Below are 21669 nucleotides of genomic sequence, written 5' to 3' on the forward strand. Positions count from 1 at the left end.
TTCAGGTGAGGCAGACGAAGAAGCCTTTGCCGAGGAGTGCAGACGGAGGGGACAGCACGCCCTGCCTTTCCAGCCCACCAACACTCGCCTGCTGAAGCCTCACAAGCCTGCCAGCTCCCCCAAATATGCCTATCATTATAATAGCGATGAGGTGGAAGAGCAAGATAGAAGCCGAGTTACAAGCAGCTTGGAGACCCCTTTTTATTTATCAGGTGTGCAAAAACATGTTGATGAGAAATGCGCAGAAAAGGATCCAGCAGCTAGTCAAAAGGAAAAAAACAAAAGCCAAGCAAGGAGATGGTGCTGTGTGCTGACCTAATGCCAGCACCCTGGTAGATAATAAACTGCCGCTTGTGTGCCTTCATCTGCATTAGCTCTGCTCTTCAACGTAGCCTAGATTCACAAATGCCCTGGGATATTCAGGGTCTGATCCAGGGAAAATATTGTTTCGTTATGCTGCTGAGGTGCCCACGCTCTTTGTTCTTAAAAGTGAAGGCCTTTTAGAGAATAACTAATGGCAGTACTTTGCACATTCATTTATTTAAATTGTGCTTAGCTTCCTTGCCGAAGGAGAAGTTCAGCAACTTCACGTATTAATTCTGGAAGCTGCAATTTTGGGCATCTAAATCTTAATAGGAGAGGGTTGAGACTGTTCAGGCAAACAAGGAAGCACAGCAATAGTCCTGGTTATTTTTGGAAGTAATTAGTCCTTTGATGTGTTTCCAGTCTGTAATTTTTGGCAGTGTAGTCCAGAGGCTATCTTGGACAGCAGAACCCTCGTAACCACTTGATTTAATTTGAACGCGTGGTCAGCCAGGACTGCCAGGACAGGTTACTGTGCGGGTGACAAAGCCCTGGCCCAGGCTGCCCAGAGGCTGTGGAGTCTCCTCCTTGGAGAGCTCCTAAAGCTGCCTGGACGTGGGCCTGGGCACCCTGCTCTGCGTGGCCCTGCTGGGGCAGGGGCTGAGCCCGAGGGACCCCGAGGTGCTGCCAACCCAACCCAGGCTGTGCTTCCGAAACATGAAGGTGCCTTTCCACGTGGATGCCCGCACTCAGGGCCATTCTCAGCAGTGTTGAATTAGCTGATCTGCTGGGAAGCACGAACGTATCGGGCTCCTCAGGGCAAACACAGCACATGGGAAATGTGCTGGAAAAAATGAAGGAAAAAAACAACTGTCCCCCAAAGCACAGGCACACACACTCCCAATGCTATACCAGCTTCTGTTGTGTTTGAGCCTTTGAATCTAACACTGAATTCCGTACAAAAGACCTACATTTATTGCATGGGGTGCCAACTTGCAAGAATAATCAGAGAAATTCAAATAAATGTCTTCCTGATCAGTTGCTGGAAGTTTAGACTCTTAAGGCATGGCTAAATTAAATCTTCTTAAAATAAATAACTAAATTCTTTACAGAAGCCTGAATCTAACACCTGGGCTGATGTACTGAAAGCTCCTGCACAGGCGTTACAGGATTTGTTTTCTGTGTCTGTAGCTAGCAAAACAAAACCTTGGCTCTGCATTTGGAGACTTCAGGTTCTCTGTGACCATAACAACATTTTGTAATGGTTTCCAAAGAGCATCTGAGTTTGACATGCACCTTGCAATTTTTAGAGCCATTTTAACGTTGCTTAGGATTTCCAGCTGTGAATCTATTGATGCTCTGAGGCGCACAAGTTTTCAGTTAAAACGAATTTCCAGAACTATTTGCACAATCCCCAAATCTTCTATTCTACCGGTAGATTGTCAGTTGCCATAAAACAGGTATACAAGATTCAGGGCTGAAAACTTGATTGCAGTCAAGACTATGATTTTTTTTTTTGTATTGTTGCTTTAAATATTTTGCCTGCTGTTCCTCCGATAGATAGACAGTGGCTGCTGAAGGACTGGTCGAGTTAGTCATAAAGCCCTACGTGAGTGTCTTAATCCCTCCCTGGGAAGTTTGTGCGCGAGCCCTGGCCAGCAATGCCGTTCTCCATGGGTGTTCACCTCCGTCGGCTGCCTCGCTCCGCCAGCCGGCTCCACCAGCTCTGTAATTACGTAGACCACTCGCTTGCTCCCGCTTGGCTTCTCATTTATCACCGCGACAGCTGCCGTGCGCTCGCGGGCCGGCCTGGGGAAAGCAGCATCTTTTTCTGCCTTGACCCCAAGCCCGCTCGCCGCAGTGGAAAATAGTGAAGCTCAACGGCCTCAGCCCTGGCGCGGCTCCACCTCGGATGGGATCGTTTCTGCCACCGTTGGCACGCGGCCCTTGGCAGCGATTGTTTTTAGATGTTGTCCCAGCTTTAGTACCTAAAGCAAACTCTCAGTTGTTACTGAATCACCTGCGGTGGTTTTCTTTTCCCTGCTTGAGGAGTGGGAATGCTTGAGTTTTAATTTGTAAGTCCTTAGGAAATTTAAGTGGAGGAACGTGGGGTAGGTTTCATCTTGGCTATACGATAAAGCCCCTCTCTCTCCAGTGCCGACTAGTGAACAGTACTCAGGGGTGAGATGAATCCTCTCCATAGACAGGACTTCCAGTTGTTGCAGTGGGTTTTGAATATAAAACAGATGGAGTTAAATCTGGTTCTCCACCTATCTTTGAGACTTTATTTTAGTAGAAATTGCTCTGGGTTTCGTGGTGTTACTGGTTTCAGAATGGCCTTTTAGAATAAAACTTAACCTTGTGTTCTGAAGTCACTGTGTATCTCAAACAGGTGCCTAGCTCCAAACAAATATATATATATATTTTGGTAAAAATTCAGATACTGCTAGTAATGCACTCTCAGACAGCATGGTGTTTGGCTGATTCGAGATATCTAAGCTGTACCAAAGTGGTGTTCATGCCAGCGCAGACCTGGGGGCTGCAGCTGTTAATGAAACTGCTCCGGATTTGAGAGTTTTGACCTTTATCTAGCAAGAATGGTTCAAATGTTTAATTGTAAAAGTATTGACAAATATTTGATGCTAAAGATCATTATTTGCAAGGTAATATTGCAAAGTTTGCTCTTCCTTTTGAATGAAATTGCTTGCATTAACCTAGAACTTACAGCATTAATAATTCATTTTTGATTCATTTTCATCTGCTGGCATCACTGAAGAGGAAACCACTTTAAAAGAACTAGCTTAACTAATTCTGATCCTTTTCTGGCATGGGTTCGTCTGCTGGAAAGTTGAGCTATTCAAACTTCATTACATCTTTAATGCAGTCTCCATTCTTCTCACCGACACACGATTTCCTGAATTACGCAGTACTGACTAGTAAAATCAACGTGCTGGTTATCCAGACTAATTACCTTATAATTCCCTCGCATACTTTTGTTTGGGTATGTAATGGAAAGCAAAGCTGCTTTGTTTTCTGCGGAAACCTAATACGCGAGGAATGTTGGAAGCACGGGGCGGGATGGGAATGAACTCTCCCTTGCTCCACATCCTGCAGCTGTGCGAGTGGGATGTGGCAGCAGCCCCCTTCTTCCATGGGCGCGGGGTGGAAAGATGCCAGCTGGATTTGGGGACAGGCTTATTGACCCCTCGGCTTAACCAGAGCTGCCTTCATGTGCGTTTTTTTGGCTGCTGGTGGGAGATCACCCCATTACCCGTTTGCTTCCCATAAAAAGTGGCTGGGTTGCACATGGATGGAAGGGCTTCCAGGGCTGCAGAGCCTTGCAAGCTTTTGCTTGCCATGTGGGAGTAAAACCTTGGACTCCGTTCAGCAGTAGTGTTACCTTAATTACGAGCAGGCAAGCAGGTCGTATCTGGCTTGGTATGTTCTTGTAGCAATTTTAGGCAGAATTGGTAATGAAAATAGTACGGTGAGCAAGCGTGAAGGAAGGCCCCAGTAAGTTGCTACGGCTTTTTAGTCCCCTAAAAGATCAAAGGTGGAATTACATCACAGGGTTGGACAGTGAAACTGGAGAACTCGCCCCTTGGATTTAACAGCAAAGATAATTAAACAGTGGAGCAGCATACCTAGACGGGGTGGGATGTTTTGTCACTGCTGCCCTGTACATAAAGGCAGGTTCTCCTTCCACGATGCTCTGTGGCACGGGCAGAAACCGTGGATGCGGGGAGAGGATTAGTAGGTCAAGTTGTGGTGGTTGTTGGGCCGTGGCTTGGGCTGAAAGGAGGCAGTGTGAAAGTGTGGTGTAGGGCTGTAATTGTAAATTGAGTCACATGCGTGAAATTATACTGAAGCTGTGATTTGGGGCGAATTTTTGTAATGGCATATGCAAATCTGGCCAGGCTAAAATAATAGATGGTGGCTCCAACTCAGGTAAGCTAGCTAACTTTGAAATCCCAATTTATTTTATGACTAGAGAAATACCTCTAAGAGCAGAAAATTAAGTAGCATGCTCTGCGGAACCCAACTTGCGTGTAATCTGTTGGCCAATTAAAGCTCTGTGTGCTTGTTGGAGCCTTCTGGTTTGAAAGAGGTTGAAAGAATTGCCACAAGCTTAGCAAAGAATTAGTAAATATTGAAAACAATTTTTGTTACTGGGACTTGAGCAGAAGATGTGAGTCCCTCCCATCCCCAGCCTCAGGGCTTCGGAGCCTGAAAGTGGAAGGAGGCTCCATTTCTGCCTGCACCTTTGTAGATCTTCCATAAAAATCAGGCCATGGCCTTTGTTGTTGACCCATGTGAGTCAAGAAGTGGAGGAGGTGGAGATGATGTGTTAATCATTGGTCACACTGAAGTCCTTGGTTCCTTCTGCTGACTCCTACGTTCTCCTGTGTCAGCAGAAGGAAGGTGGAGCAGACCCGTGGCTGTTCCTGACAGAGCAGGCAGATGTCGAGCAGAGCAGGAAAAAGTAGGATACTACAAACGGGGTGGGTAGGAGTGTTTTCCCTGGGACGCTTGTCCCTTTGGACGCGTCGCTCAATGTGTGCACCTCCCTTGCTGTTGCCTCTCAAGAACGTGATGAGTTTCGAAGTCGGTGACTGAACAAAATTGTGCCTTTGGGAGCTGCGGATGGCAGAGAAGTGGAAAATCAGGAGAAAAGTCAGTCTGGGACCCATCAGAGAGGCTTCCCAGTTTGTTTTGGTCCTTGCTGCGTGGTTGAGGGATTTGCTACTAAGCATTGGAAGCAGCTTTCTGAAAGCTGGAATAGCTTCTGTGCTCTCTGTGGTTCTTTTGGAAGTAGAAGAGAGGGGGATGAAATGGAGAGTGGGGCCAGCAGATGCTGTTTATTGTAGACAAGGATTGTGCAGGTTGTAAAACAGGTGTAATTCCAAATGGTGTGGATTCTTGCTTCATCCATCCCTGCTCCTGGCAGCTGACAAAAGCGAGAGCATACCAAGCTAGGCTGATGTCTATCTGCATTTGAGCGAATCTGTTTCCAAATATCAAAGCCTCGTGAAGCTCTCAGAAACCTAATTCTCCCTCCACCCTTCTCTGAGACTCTTCACGTCATGCATTTCTAGAGTTTAGATGGCTAACAATTACTTCCAAGGGTGGGAATTTGCAAAGCCCCTCTCCAAGACCAGAACTGCTCAGCTGAAACTGGCTCAGCCGGGCACTGTCTGTGGCAGCTTTCCACGACCACTTTGTGATGCTGGCAACCCACCAGGACACATTTACTACAAATTAATCAAATAGCACTGGGGCTGCTGCTTTTCCAAATCAGATTTTATTCTCTCATGACTTTGGGACTAGCCTTCTAACCAAGGCAGCTAAATATGCTTTTAATTAGTGCCTGTTGAAGTATTCCAGTGAAATGAGCACTGAAGGGTTACTTAAATCTTCCATGTGCGATTTTTATTTTTGTTAGGAGCTGCTCCAATTGTTTGGATCAGGTTTTTGGCTGTTATCACCCAGCGTAGCATCACTGGAGCTAACAGAGTGACAAAGTTTGACCTATCCTTTCTTCTTAGGTGGGGGTAGCAAGGGAAATGGCTGGAAGTGAAATTATTTATCACAGCAGGCTAGAAACAGAAAGGACCTGGCAGTTTTCTCCTGAGGAATACTCTGTATTTGTGCATTATCTCCTACTCTGGCCAATCTGTATCTGTGTGTCAGTGATAACACTTGAAAGATTTCCACTTTTTACCCTTATCGTTCGAGAGCTGGTAGGAGACCATGTTGTCAAATACCTAAATATCTTCATACCGCATTATTTTAACATTTGAATTGTTTCATTTAGAAGACAATGAATTATGTGGCATTCATTTCAAGACCTAATTTACATTTGACTCACAGCATTCTTAGGGAAAAGTTGCTAGAATTGCTTTCAAAAGCTCAACCGTTTGAAGAAAGTTGACTTTCAAAACATAAAAAAAAAAAAAAAAGGAGTTATGATATTAAATAGCATCAAAAGCAACCATGCCTCTATGTGGAAACCTTTTGGAAATGCTGACAGTGTTTTGAGAATGAAAAATGAGAAAATAATGAAGCTAATATCCTGTTAGGTTTCAATGGTCCTTTCCCAAATATCTGTGCTAATGTTTCATCGTTATGACGTGATCTAGTTCTGATCAGCCGATATGATGCTGTTTTTCCCTTCCAGTGAAGGGAAGATCCCTTTGAATAACACCCTTTGGATGAGTGATCCTCGGGAGTCAGCACGTCCCTTCCGCCTCCGTTGGCCTCTGTGGGAAAGCCGAGAGACGCTTGAGCCCTTCTGGGACGTGTCTCTTACTGCATCTTTTTAATGCAGCAAATCAAAAGCCAGGGGATCCCAGATTTGGCAGCGTGTAGGTGACCGAAGGGCTGACATCGAAGTGACCTTCGTGGGTGGGGTTTTTATTGAGATGTTCAGGCGGTGTCCCCCGGGATGGGGCTGTATCTCAGGAGGGTGGCAGGGCACGGGGAAAACACCGTGCCATTTGCAATTCCACAAAGCACTGGCAGCTTTTCTCTTCCTTAAACAATAAAACTGGTTTCCACTCTAACTTTGCACAGGCTAATCACTCATGGCAGAATTTCTAAACAAATATCCTGGCTCTTGACTCAGACGATTGCAGAAGGTGAAGTAATGCTGTCGGTACAGCGTAGGAGCTGGAGTGATAACCTAGGAGCGCTTTTCATTTGCTGCAAGGGAGTGTATTTCCTCTAATGCTCAAGCTTTTGCTAGTGTCTGAAGTGATTTTAGCCCAAACAAGTGTGGCTCTCCCAAAGTCTTAAATTGCAGAACTGCGGCTCTGCTGTGGCACAGCCGTAATTGCACTTGGGAGGAGCTCTGACTCGAGGCACCTGAAGCCACAGCCTGACTTCAAAGCTTTCTGGTTACCGTAACCCTCTGACCTCACGCTGTTTCCTTTTCCCATCCTAATTTTGCTGTCGGTGCTAAATGGCTGGAGCACCGGGCGCTGCAGTGAGGTGGCTTCCTTCAGGGTCGTGTCCCACTGCCTGCAGACCAAATGGAGAACAGAAATATTTCCAGACAGGCAGAGCTGAGCCCTTCCTGGCCGCTCCTCTGACTCGCAGCCTGGGTCCGAGGTGTCTGACCGAGGGGCTTGTCCTCTCGGTGCGGCCCCGTTCCCTGGACCACGCCGGTTCCCAGTGGCAGAGCATCGCTGAGCTACGGGATCCCTCCTGCCACCTCACGGCGTGGTTTGCTTTTGGTTATTTGAGGGAAGCGCGTGCTACCTTTGAGTTTAGGTTTGTAAGTGCACTGGGTAGATGTGGTGCTGGTTCTGCGCTGTACAGGCAAGTCCGCTGGCAAGTTGTGTGGTGCTGCAAGCCTGGAGGAGAGGAGGTGATGCAGAGCAGGAACTGGTTTTCGTGCATCTCTGTGGGGAAAAAGAACATATTGGGATGACGATCACGTGGCTGAAAGCTTGTGCCTGTTGAACCAGCAGCAAGTGGTTGTTGCTTGAACTTAATGCTTCCATGTACCATAGGAGCTGCAGTAGCATGTAGCCTATGGTGCATTGTTAAGCATGAGCAGACCGACGACCTGCATATAAAGCGCATATTGGTAAACACCGAGCACCTTCTTATTTACTCAGGATTCTCAGCATTCCCTGTTTTTAAAATGGAAATGCAAATATCGTGGTAACTCTAAATACTGTGGGCAGGAAATGCCAGTACTTAAATAGCTCCTGCTGTGTAAGTCTTATTGCTTCCATTTTGAAAATTATTCCGGTTTTGCATGTGCTCTAATTTTGAAGCTTTTCCTGAATGGCTTTGAAGTCTTCTGAAAGTTCTTAGATCTTTTCAGACTTCAAAGATAGATACAGTGTTTTCTTTCTGTCCTATGTAAGGGATATATTAGAACTGATTATTTAAAATGATAATAAAAAAAAATAAAAAATTGGAAAGCCAGATCTTTTCTTTAAGACTCCTTAAACCATTCAGAGAACGTGTGCATTTGATAGAGGGGAAAAGTCCATGAATACTGTGAATAGTGTTTCACAAGCCGTGTTTCCTCAGGATACAAAGAAGGCAGCAAGAGGAGGAAGCAGAAGCAGAGAGAGGAACAGAAGAAGAAGAAGTCAACCAAAGGGAGTTACTAAAACGGACTTCTCTGCTGTGCCAATACCTTTACAATAACAGCAACTTACGTTACATTTGAGCACAACTCTTCTGAATATATATATATATTTTTTGATTGTTCACACTGCTAGTAAGGAAGTGACTCATGTTTAAAACTGTACTAAAATTGCACTATATTATTCTTTTTAGTTTCACGGAGTGGCTTTCTTGCCAGTCAGGTTAAGGAATTTGGACGAGGCTGAACTTGGTTAGAAGTGTGTTATGTTTGACGATTGGAAAACATTACAGAATCTCTTACCTCTTCCTTCCCTGGGACTAAAACTACTCTAGTCTAGCATTTATTTGTTTTGTAGGTTATAGACAGTTGTGCAAATGCCTGCTTGTCCAGTCACTCTAGCATCAACATCAGGCTTGTTGAAAGAGTTAAACATCAATCCCGTTCCTTCATGTCACTGGGAGTCGGACTGAGACATGCTCTCATGTGGTAATTTATGCAGACTTAATAAATGACTTCTATGTTTTTTTTTCTCCCAAGCTGGGCAGCAAAGGTTTGTCCCTACTATTAAAATGTTCCTTCTTTTTAAAGTGTATCATGAAGTTATATCCTCTGGTTTTAAGAAACTTAGTGTAATGACGGTCTTCTGTAACACTTCTGCTGATTCCTTTAAGCGTAGTTGACTCCCGGTGAATCATTTAGTGAAACCATTCCTTATTTTAAAATTTTGTTTTCAGAAGCTAGAGACAAATGATCGAAGTGCTACTTTAAAACTGCTCTTTGTTTCTGTTGAGTAGCTTTTAGATAATGAAAATATTTCAGGATCTATGTAAGATTTTGTCTTTTTTTTTTTTCTGCAAAGAACTTGCATCTTTATGTATGAAACCATTTTGCATCCGTTTTATTGCAGGACTAATTTTTTTTTGAAAACATGTCTTCAGTTTAAAAGAAATCTACTTTTTCTGGCTAGATTACTTCCTCGCTTCCCGTAATCGTCTCATGTGCATGATCCATTGCTTCTCTTAACCTTTTAGTTTGTCCAGAGCCCTTCTGTTGCCTTAAGCATTTACCTGCATGTTTCTCGTCAGTACGTTGCCTCTTCTTTTTAACCTTCAAGTAGGAGTTATCAGCTCATGGTTTTGTTTTGTTTCTCGTGTCTTCCTCTTGCCAATATGTTGTTGATGTAACAGACTTAAACCTAGCAATACTGAAAGTCCACAGTTCCTGGAGAAACTCACTCCCTCGTGTATGAAGCGATACACATAATGGTGTAAGGAAGAAGCTAAACAGAAAAAATCAAGTCTGCATTTTAGCATGGTTTGATATAACAAATTCTGGTGTCTGTGGTATCTGAATGGTTTAGCTTCTAATGCTTACATTACAGAACGTAATCTTACGCAAACATATAACCATACATGAACTCTGTTAGGGTATTTAAATTAAGGTTAATATGAAATAAGCCTGAATACCATTTTTTCTGTCACTTAAGTACCACTTTTTCATTTTTGTGCAGTGTTACTAATATTTAAAAATAAAGAAAATTCTCCTTTATACTTTGTCCTCTCGCACTGTCCTGTAGACTAGAGCTGGCACCAGCTGTTCCTGTTTGATTTGTGTTAGAGCTGAGGCTGTAAGCACAAGAGGAGAGCCCACGGTCACCGAACACCCACAAGCTCACCACGCGATGCCTTCTGCTACATCCATGAGCAAGTCGATAGGGTCCCCATGCCAAATGGCTGATACTGGAAAGCCAGGGTTCCTTCTGGCTGGAAACATCACCACAGGAGCATACACATCAAACGGAGCCTGCACATTACATGCAAGGATCATACAGAGAAATGCACAGCTCTTTGAATTGCATCCCATTTAAAGCCCTTCCCCCTTTGGGGAGAAGTCCCCATTAATATGTGTGCTAATTTTAAGCTATTAAGCTCCTTGTTGTGGGGAAAATGGTGCCTTCCTTGGAGAAGCAGGAGAGGTGGAGGAAGGGAGAGGTGACGCCAGCCTAGGGCTGGTCTCCCCGGGCTGTCCCCGTGCTGTGAGCAGCCTCACGTCACAGGACAGCGTGGCTGCAGATCAGGAATGTGCCTTGAAGAGTTAGAGCAGACCGTCATTTGGGTACGTAAATATATTCCTGAGTCTCATCCCTGCATTAGGCCTGAAGAAGGAGGACAGAGCCTTAATTAGGAGGCCTGCAGGTGGGCTCGTGGTTGGTTAGGAAGCCTGAGCACTTCATGAAGCCTGCGTGTAGGCACTGCCACATCATCTGGGATCTGGGCATGCCTTTGTTGGGGGCCATACCCAAGAAGAACCTAGGTGAACTGTATGTACCCCTGCACCAGAGTACAAAACTGCAGAAAACTGCAGCTTTGCCCCTTAATGGCTGCCTAGCCCCTCGAGATGCCCATCTCACTGAGGGCACCCCCCAGAAATGTGGGTGCCTGCTTGCAGCTGTGCTACCTTGGGAGAAGATCCTGGGAAACGCAGAGTCCTCAGAGGAAGGAATCACGGGCATCATCTTTCCTGTAACTACCTAGAATCTGCCCAAGCTTGCCCAGAAATTAAGCAATGTGGGCCCATGGCCATCGAGCACGATTCCTTCCTTCAGCCCGGTTATTTCTGGGCATTAACTGAAAGGCAACTGCTTCAAGGAGTACCATGGAGCAGGGCTGTCAGCTGGGGTATCGCGACATGCTGGGTGATGCAGGACAGCCTGTGCCGTGTCTGCCACGTGTGTATGAGCAGGCACACATCTCACGAGGTTTCTGCATCCATCTGCATCCATCTGCCAAGGGGGAAGGCTGCGCGATGATATGGGGCAGGAAAAATGCAGGTGGGCGTGAGACGCCACAACTGATAAAAGATAGCGCTGGCCCATGAGTGGCTGTGAACAAATGTATTATGAAAGGTAGAAAAAGGTTTCTGACCATCCTACAACACGTGTATGGAAGAGCTGAGGACGGAAACAGAGCTAGTCTAAATACAGACCTGGCGTCATGTATAAAATGTGTTGCAAAACGATTCGTTACAGAGCAGCCACCTGGGCTCACAGATCTGAAGAGTTTTCAACCCCTTTTAGAATCCCACGAGAAAGTTGAATTATTAGGGTAAAGAACATGCAGCGAGTTGAGAAACAGCATAATTAAAATGTTACACTGAAAACAAAACAGTTTTATCTTCAGATAGGAGGACACAATCGCAAACAAGCGAAACGGGGAGAGATAAGGGCTCCTGCTCCTCACTTGGAAAATGCCACTGTGAAAATGGTTTGAATTCAGTTTTTTTTTTCACACCTTTTAGAGATGTGCAGCCTGCTCTTTGAACTGAGGTTGGGCAAGACTTTGATGTTAAATAAATGATCTCAGAGAGTGTTGGTGTCAAAGTGATAACAATGTATTTTTCAAGTTTCTGCCCAGTCTCTGATTAGTGCTGGTGCCCACCTCTCTGGGCAGCTTCCCGACCTGTAAGCACTACTACTAAAAGGTAAGACAAAAGCTCCATTTTTCTTTCTTAGCTTGGCAAATTTCAGAACGATCTCATGATCCTTTGTGTGCATTGTTTGAAATAACACATCCCAAAGGTGCTCCTTCTGAAATGAGTCGGATACCCAAAAGATGTGTAATAATTGTTAGGAAAGCATGAAACTGCCCATTTCTCCAACGATGCCTGAAACGTGTGACACGTGCCCGCATCTTTGTGAACATTTCCAGCCATGCGCCACCAAAGCGATGCCTATCAAGTGGTGAGATCAGCTTGTAACTGTACTGAATTTCATTGTTTTATTCTATATATTTAGAAATGCATTCATTTCCCTTCCTCCTCCCTTTTCTTTTGTATTTGCCAGTTGCACAGGACCGTTCATTCTTGGGATGCTCAGGTTAGTCCTTGCTGCATTTCAGACCTCAGTTGTGCACTCTTGCTCCCTTATGTCCAAACTTAGCTAATATTTTGGTGCTCTGTCTCCTTCTCACGTTAGCTTTCCTAGGAAGCATCTTACTCCCTTCCTTCCATGTTGACATGGGGAATGGTACAATCACCTGTGATTAGCTATATTTAATTCTGCTTTTCCCAGTGAGTAGGTTGGAATCTGGTCTGAAGAGATTTATTATCATTAGTTGCAAAACTCTGCTCATTGCTACCTGTAGCGCTGAAAATTGAAAGCAGGGCAAGGATTTTTTCTTCTCCGCTGATTAAAATTAAAACAGGGCACTTAAAGAGATCCACAGATGCTCAGATTTAATAAATGTTCATATTTGAAACTGTAATAGATTCAGCTGCCTTGTGTCAGCACACTTGGACTTCTCACAGGTTTTTCTAGCAGAAAGGGTTCAGGTGGGGTGTTGGGAAGTGTCAGGTGTGTTAAGGAGCTTGCTGGTGCCTTCTGACACCGGCTGTTAATTCTGGACAGCAGAAGAAGCATGGCCAAAGAGGCTGAGCTGCTCCAAGCTGCCATTTCCAAGTGTGGGGTTAGGTTACCTCGCTGCTCTCCTCACAGGTAGAGACTGCTCACCTCATTCTACGTACCTTGAACTGCAGCATCAAGCATCCCAAACTTTCTTACTTCCTTCTTCCAGGAAGCACCATGTTGCCAAAAGCAACCCCAAAAAGCAAGAAGTGAACGTGAGAGGAAAACCAGAATACCTGCTCTCATAACGAGTCTGAATGCTTTGGTTTCAGGAAAACGCCTCCATGTCTGCCTGGAAGTGGTCACCGATTTTTTAGAACGTCCCCACGGATGGAACAAGGCCTCACTGCACTGCCTGGGTGTTCGATTGCTTCTCTTCAATGCCTGTTGCCGTTGGCGTACACATACACCTTTCTACTTACATAGCACACATCATTTTTTCCATCCCTTGTTTGGGAAGTGCTCATCCTTTGGTTAATGCGGAATGGCTCGCTTGTTCGTTAGGCTGCCAGTGGTTGCAATATAATGAAGTCTTGTGGTTTGGGAAGTGTTATTTTTACATTATCTCAATACTAAAGAGTTAGGCTCGGGAGAATTTCCTTACTTTAACCGCAAAATTTGGTTCTAGGATTTTAAGATGAAAGGTAACAGTAGAACACAGTAGATTGCTCCAAACCCAGTAGGCAAACACATCTCGGAAATGTATTAAGCCAAAATTCATGAAACTCGTGTTTCTGTCTGAATTCTGGAGGTGTGCCGTGTGACAGCTTTGGGTGTTTGAATGTCCTCAGTGGAGCAGTGCTGGCTGCATATTGCTACGTGAGACCAAGGGATAATATAAGCTCCTTTAATACCCCGAGCACTCGGAGCATGACTGAGCTTTAAGAAGTCATTAAGGAGCACCAGGCAGACTCTTCCCACGGTACCTGGAGGGGACACGCACCAGAGGTGCACGACGTGCTCCTGGCAGCAGAGGCAAGCCACAACCTGCCGTGCCGGTGGTGATGTGACAACCTGGGCTTAACGCTTCGGGATGCAAGGCAAGGAGGTAACCAGCACCAGATCCTTCCCGCTGCTGTGAGTCATGTTTTATACTCAGAAAAGTGATTTGTCAGCTCTGTCCCACTGGCCTGTCTTTGATAGTGACTAATGGTGGATGCCTAGGGGAGAGCACAAGAACAAGCTGAGTGTGTAATTATGCTTCACCCTACTGTTTTCCCAGCTTTGGCACTCTCTGGGTCAGAGGCTCCTGGATCCAGAAATGGAGTTTTCTGTTGCCTGATTTTTGCTTCCATTGATTTGCTCAGTTGCCTCTTAACCTGGGAATCTGCATAATATCCACAAAGTCCTACAGCAAGGAATCTGTTGGGTGAAGTGATATCCCCTTCGTTTTCAACCATTCCACATTGGTTTCCTCCACCCTTACATTGTAAGACACTGGGAACATCACATCCTCATTCACCTCTTCCATGACTTCCAGGTTTCACTCCTGTCAGGCTTGGGTTAACTCTTTTATGACCCAAGAGGTCCAGTGTGCTTAATCACTCCTCGCAGGAAAGCCATTCGCTACCTTTGATCGCCCTCGCAGGTTAGGAAAGCTCGTTAAACTCAGCTCTATAAATTGTGATGACCGCCCAGACGAGCATGACTAGCATTTTAGCAACTCGCTAACACCCTGTGTCGGGCTGACAGACAGAGAAATGCCACTGAGTAAAGCCTGGGATGCGGGAAGAGGAGACCGACCCCTGAGAGCCGCCTCCGATGCCTCCAGACTCCCGGGCTCCGCAACGAGGATGCTTGAGCTCATTGCAGGGTTGGTGTTCGCAGAAGTCCAACACGCCTTCACCTTCCTTCACCCTGCCTCAGATGAAGATGTGTCACGGGGCACTGGCAGCAGATGGGACACACCGCTCCTGACCCCGCACAACTCCTGCAGCCACTTGTTCCTCCTTGGGCTGCAGGTGTTGGCTATCCCCAACTCCACGTGCCTGGAGGTGCCACCACCAGTTTGCCACCTACTATGGAAGCCTGGTGCTGGCTGTACGACCACTGCCAAGCAGAGAGATGGGTTGGGTCCCCTTGGGAAGCTGCCTTGCTCTTGGTGTGACATGTCCCTGTAGGCACCGCCTGGAGGCACAGCCTGTGCGAATCCACACGTCCCCGATTTCTGCAGCATTGCATGTGGCACTGCTACTGCTTTTCCACTTCCTGACCCATTTTGTCCAATGTGCAAAGGGTTTTTCCCAGTTGTAGAAATTGGGGCTGTGGCTTTCCCAATGCCCTTCAGCACATTTTGCACACGGAAGGCAAAATTCCTTCCATTTTGCACATGCAGGGCAAAATAAGAGTTCACTTACCACGTTCCAGGGTCACTGACTTCATCTGGGAAATCATAAACAGCTGGGGTTTTAGTCATGGGGAAGTATCAGCGATAGGGAGGGAGGATCTGCAGAGGTGAGAGGGCGCAGGTCATCAAACCATGATTCTTAAAGTGCAAAGTCAATATTGGCCCATTGCCTAGCTGGGTCCAACCCCCAGGATGTTGTGTCTGGATCTGTAGTTCTGATTCAGATCCATCTCCACTTTAAAGACGATTTCACCCAACTGGGTCTCCATCCCAGTGCAAACACTAGGTAATCTCTGCTTGCTGTGCTCCTGAGGTAGCCCTGCTGTGGTTTGCAGGGAGATTTTTGTGTGCACCTGAGCCCAGGGCCTCCTCTTTCTCAGCAGGATTCAGGTTTGGTGGTGGTGGTTAATCAACAACATGACTTCCCTCGGAACCACAGATTTTTCTGTCATGACTGCTTAGGAAAATATTGTTCAGCTAACTTGCAATGCAGGTCCCAGGTTGCATTAGGAGCTGGGATGTGATAGAACACGATGGTAATGAGTCACCTCCTATCATGTTTTATTGTGATGTGTCAGCTGAGAGAGCTGGAGAGCTTTAGGTGTTTCTACCAGCACGATTATGAAACAACTGCTGGTTCATGCAGAGATTACTAAGTTTTTCCTAGGCTAGTTAGCTGATAAGTTCAGGTCTGTGGTTTAGCAATGTTTTGTTAAAGTTGCTAACAAGGAGTTGCCTCAGAGTCTATTTTCCACCCAGAAAAGTCATCAGCCTCTTGTTACCGTGGGTTAACCTTGCTCAGAAACTGGAGTCGTCAGGAAGAGACTGCCTCTCCAAGCAGAGAGGATGGTTTGCCTTTATTTTAGGGCTACTTTCTGCTGACATTGACTAGAAAAGGGTGATGATACCATCACCTGTCGTTGCTGTAGAACTAAGAGTATGAAGGCTTGATTTGGAAATTCAGGAGGTTAGAGACTGGCCCTATGCTTTTTGATTTAATCCAGAGTGACAGATGCCCAGTGACAGGCAGAAAAGCTCACAGGGCACTCTAGGTCAGCTTTTCGTTCCCTTTACTGCTGGCTGCACTGCTGGCAGGGTGCTAACCCTCCACACAGCCACTAAGCAGCAGCAGACAGGATCCTTCAGGATGCTGCCCTAACACGGGGTACGGATCTGTGTCTATGGGATGTAGTGGGTGATGGGTCACAGTGGGTGATGGAACTGGTGCTGGTGGAGCTGCCAAGCTCCTTGGGACATGGGTCTCGGTCTCCTCCACCTCTGCTGAGACCTTCAGCCACCTCCTGCTGAAATACTCATGGCTTTGCCGGGGCGGTGCAAGCAAACCTCCTAGCTGGCCAGTTTGCAAGTATCTGATCTATGTGAGCTGCTCTGGAGACATGGAGACGGTGTTGGTATTTTTTTTTTTTAATGCTTTGGTGAATTTTAATAATAAGGATTTGTACGTCCAACTTCTCCTGCAGTGCTATTTAATTTTAATATGGGCAACCTCAGCAGGTGGGCTGTGGCACCCAGCCCTGACAGTGGTGACAGACGTGGGGCAGGTAGAGGCAGATCTGTACCCTCTGTCACCACTCTGTGACCTCCCCTGATGGTGACCCTTCTGCAGCCCCCATTCCCTTAGCCCTATGTCTCTCTGCAGCAGAAAAACTCAATTTAGTCAAATGTTCTGGGGCTTTTTTGTTGGGTGTCAATAAACAGTGACCATGCGAGGGTTTGGCCTCCCCTTTGCTGACACCTCGGTGTCCCACCATGAACCCCTTGCAACCCTGCTTTGAGGAGAGGGTTTGCTAACAGGGCTATAGATGTTTCACAGGAGGCCTCTGGGGAGGGATGCTGAATAATGGAAATGTTAACAGACCTTTCATTACAGGCCCTATACATCATTACTTAATTTCTTCGCTTTTGTCTCCTGTTTTTCTTTCCCCTCCCTCCCCGATCGATAGCGCTCATCCTGCTCGGTGAACAGACTTGATACTGTTCTTATGGTGTGAAAATTACTGTTGCTTTGACTGGCTTCTATTACAAGGTGACAATGCTTGGCAGAAAACAATGAATCTTCCTATTATTTGGAAAATAAATGTGATTTATGGCAGCAGCAATCAATAGTGGTCTGCGTCTTGCAGTCAGAGTGCTCGCTTCCCTGAAATAAGGCTTTGGAGTGTGAAAGCTGTTTGTCTGGTGCTGCTGAGCTATTTATAATATATATGTATTAATCTCGGCTTTTATTAAGAATTTTTCCAGAGGTGATGATAAAGAAAACATCTATTATCTTTTTAAAGGTGTGAGGCCTGTTTGGAAAGCAGCTGAGCGGGTGTGAAGCTGAGCGTGCTGGCAGGGCAGGACACGGCGCGGAGGTCTGAGATGCTGGAGGGAGGAGGAGGAGGAGGAGAAGGAAGAGGAAGGCCAGCCATCGAGCACCTGCCGTCGCCTCCCTTCGCTTGCTGGAGAAATGGGGGTCAGCACTGAGGGTTCGGTATTAAAGCTCCACAATGCTGATGGCAAAAAACAGACCAATATAACTGCAGGGAAGCAGAGCTGCTTTGCCCGACAGCTGTGCGAGGCTAGAGATGTCTGGGGAGGCCTGTGAGGCTGTTCCTATTTTTTTTTCTGCTCATTCTTGCTTTTTTATTATTATTATTATTATTATTATTTTTATCTATGTGGGCGACCTCTGCTCCCAGACCTCACAAATGTGGGTCCTCTTCCTCTGCTGCCTGTGCTGAAGGTGTCTTGTGTTTCTTGAAGAACTGGTAAATAAACAGCTTACCTACCTGGTTGGTCCTCTCTTCTTTTGTGTCTCTCTTAGGCAAAGGGACACAGGGAGCTTCTCATCTTATTTATTTACCTTTAAATAGATGTGGTCTCCACGTCCCCTCAACTCTTGGTTTACTCCAGGTAGCACTGGACTAGTGGTCATTTAAACTACAGTTCAGTTGTGTTTATACAGAGGGTGTTGTGTGGCTGAGTACATATATCAGCACTGCCTGCAAGCAACTACATTTTAAGCTCAGCCCTGAGCTTTTCCCCATAACTGGGCTTCCTGAGCCAAGGAAGAGGCCACGGCATCAGGGCTGAGGTCTCAGCTGGGCACGGGGATCCCAGGCCCCTACTGGAAGACACCCTGGGAGAGCTGCGATGCCCAAGCCCTGTGACGCTGGAGCTGCCCAAGTGATCCCAGGCCTGAGGTGGAAGCTTTCAGCCCCTGGGGATCCACTCACAGACCTGGAGGTTCCCCTGACCCCCAGGCTGTGCCGGGCGGGTGGCCGAGCCCTGGCCCAGGCTGCCCGGAGGCTGTGGGGTCTCCTCCTTGGAGAGCTCCAAAAGCCGCCTGGCCGTGGGCCTGGGCACCCTGCTCGGGGTGGCCCTGCTGGGGCAGGGGCTGGGCCCCAGGGACCCCGAGGTGCTGCCAACCCAACCCGGCTGCGATTCTCTGACCTATTGCTGGTGCACAAAGGACCAAAGACACAGGAGACCCACCTCTGAGTTATTTCCCTGTGTAGAACTGACCTTTTCAGGAAAACAGAGAGATTTTCATTGAGGTATTTTGGCAGAGATGAATGTTCCCAGAGAAAGCAGGTACATCAAATGGAAAGAGGGCGATCGTTAATTTTAAGAAGTCAATTTTCTGTCAAGTCAAGTTTCATTTTGGAGATGTTTTACTGTCCGTTCCTACTAGCCTTCTTGCTCTGCTTTGGGGCTGATTTCTGGTCAAGCTGAAAGTTGCTTTGTTCTCCACAGAAATAAGTATACATGCCTCCATATACATATCTGTACGTGCCTTAAATATCCTTCTGAATATTTTCAACTACTTTTCTTAGGCCAAGAGGATGGATTCTGTCCTAGCAGCTCAGAGGATGGAACAAACAGCATCCACCTTCATCAGATAGACTTAAAACACTGGAATCAGCAGTTTGCTGAACACTTCAGTGCAGAGCCTTTATTTTTTAGGCCTTTGAGTTTACGCTCAGGTAGCGCCAAACACTGGGGTGAGCTAACCCTGATTCGTGCCTCCTTAATAGAGGTCCTTTGTTTTATGGGCGAGGGGGGAATATTATGAAAATCTGATCTGCTGCATTATGTGGGGCCACATAATTTCATTTAATAATGCTTGCATGGAGGTTATGATCTCATGGCAAACCCACAGCGTATCTCACAGAGAAACACCCAGCCACAACAGGGATGGTTATCTGGCTTAGGCATCACCTCTTACAGAATGTGCTCCCATTCACTCAGCTCCTCCAGCAGCAGCCTAGTCCAGGTGACTGCCTGCCTGCCTGTCTGTCTGCAATGTCCTTACATCAGGCTCCCATTCAGGGAGACAGAAGCAGGTAGGACCATCTCTGGCCAGGACTAAGCATAGGATTTGTGATGAGTTAGCTGTAAGTAATGGGCTTCAGCGGGAAAAATACCCTAAGTGCAACTGCCAGGGTAGCTATAATTATACACACATTGATAAATATTAAACTATGGACTATTGCCAAATGGTCTTTAGCTGGTGTGGCTTATTTCTTAGACTTGCAAGAGGCAGCATATAGAAAGAGAGCTGTCAAAGTCAGTTCACAGCTGTGTTTCCTTATCTGAAATTAGAGCCCCAGGACACAGCTGTATTCTTGTACTCCGAAGATTAATTTAAAACAGATATGATATGTTTTATATCAGGCTCTTCCCTTCTGTCTAGGATTTTTGTGGATGTACTTATTGCAGGTGTAGCTTTTCCTGCTGTCCCACTTCAGAGCTGTCACTGGTGTGTTTGTGTGTGCTCACCTGGCTCTTGGTGCAGGATTCAGCACTAGATGCTTTAGTGCTGTATTTCTAGTGACAAGTACCATTACTGGGATTATACATCGATCATACCAACAGAGGCAGTCTGAGCTAAAATTCTGGAACTATTTAAAGCTTCATATACAACATAAATAAGCTAGTATTATGTATGTCACCACACTGAATCTCACTTTTAAAGGACATATCATAGTGATCAGGAAACAGAATAGCTAAGTAAGAAAAGTAACATGTTGCTGCCTCAGAATCCAGCCAAAATTATTTGATATCTTTATCAGGATGTATCCTGAAATGGTTTTCCTATTTGAATTATACCTTGTGGGGTGCAAAGTACTTTTCTGAATGGAAACCAACCCTTAATTTAGCCCTAGCAGTTACTGTGTTATTTGCACTGGAATGTATAGATATTCAGTGAATTAAATCATGACGTATCCTTCCAAGTGCAATAGTTAAGAAATTCCATCAACCCACATTACCTTAAAGCAGCCTTAGCCAACTAATTTGTACTACTGGAAATGTGGCACACTTTACTGTGATTAGTTAATTTGGATACTTACATAGTAAACCTTCCAATCCTGCTATCGTTTATGAGCCTAGAAGGTGCTTAGCTCCACTGAGCTTAATGTACTCCTGTCAGGTTCCCAACTTCATCAATAAAGCTTTTCCCTTAGGAAGAGGGTGGCATGTTCCTGACTCTTTAGGTCAAGTTGAAGCTGTTACTAAAACACTTTTTTTGGTATCAGCCAAGAGCTTTCTATGTTGTAAGCTACATCATCCCCATTTTTGATACACCTGAACTTCCCAGCACATTAGCCTAATATTTACCAGCTTTGTAAAAAGTCTGTCACAATTTCTTCTTTAGAGTCCTTCTGGTCTTCTGCAATTCCTGGGCATCTGGGGCTGCAAACTGTATTAATCTGGAAGCACAGGTTTTACTGGAGGAATCAGCCCTTGCAGATATGAAGTTCAAAGGGGGAAATTTGCTGGAGTGAGGGTAGGCTGGAGGCAGAAGGTGGTTTGATGTATGATACATGGCCATATTACAAGCCTAGCTCTGTACTTCAGAAGAAGGCTTTCATGGTTACAAGAGTAGCCTGGGACTTAGGGAATCTGCATGCAGTTCTTGACTCTGTACCTACCTTCCTGAGTCAATCTTACAATGGTTATCAGCCAGCCTCTCTCTGATCCCTGCATATAAAATAAGGTAATTTAATCCCTTTCTCTTTCACTTCATTCAGACCATTTAGCTCGTTAATTCTTCAGAGCAACACCTCAGTCATGTCATTTCATAAGATGAGCACACAGAGTAATAATGTGGGGCAGTGCAGATTAAACAATCCTGCAGCTTATAAAAATGGAATTCAACCTACACTCCACCTTACTCCCAATACCAAGACAATGCATTTCTCCCTCTCCCTGAAATCTGGGGGCACCAGAAATGGAGGTGGGGAGATCGGCCAAGTGCTGTGCTCCACCCTTCTGCAGCTGGCTCTCATTGCTTGCCCTCCCAGTCTGCCTAATGGTATTTGCAGTGCAAGTATTTGTACAGTGACAGCCATAGCTGAGGGCTTTCCCAGAGATAAGGTGTTTTATTTCACTTCCTATCTGCAAAATAATGTAATTAGTTTATCCCGTGTTTGTCAAGAGAAAACAAAACTGAATAGTTTAAATGGTATTTGGAAGAACTGCTATGGCAACACTTCTGCCCTT

At 45.8% G+C, this 21669-nt stretch overlaps 1 protein-coding gene across 3 annotated transcripts in view; it reads left to right on the forward strand.

Annotated features, from left to right (window-relative positions):
• Nucleotides 1–9958, forward strand: part of DNAJB6 (DnaJ heat shock protein family (Hsp40) member B6) — a 59954-nt gene extending 49996 nt beyond the window's left edge. For all 3 annotated transcript variants that reach the window (XM_080579563.1, XM_080579565.1, XM_080579564.1), the window contains 2 exons: nucleotides 6–212; nucleotides 8350–9958. In XM_080579563.1, the coding sequence (XP_080435689.1) occupies nucleotides 6–212; nucleotides 8350–8432 (290 nt within the window). In that variant the 3' untranslated portion in view covers nucleotides 8433–9958. The remainder of the gene's footprint in view (nucleotides 1–5; nucleotides 213–8349) is intronic.
• Nucleotides 9959–21669: the final 11711 nt, after the last annotated feature.

The sequence above is a fragment of the Anser brachyrhynchus genome (genome assembly GCF_964034855.1).
Source record: "Anser brachyrhynchus genome assembly, chromosome: 2".
NCBI lineage: Eukaryota > Metazoa > Chordata > Aves > Anseriformes > Anatidae > Anser > Anser brachyrhynchus.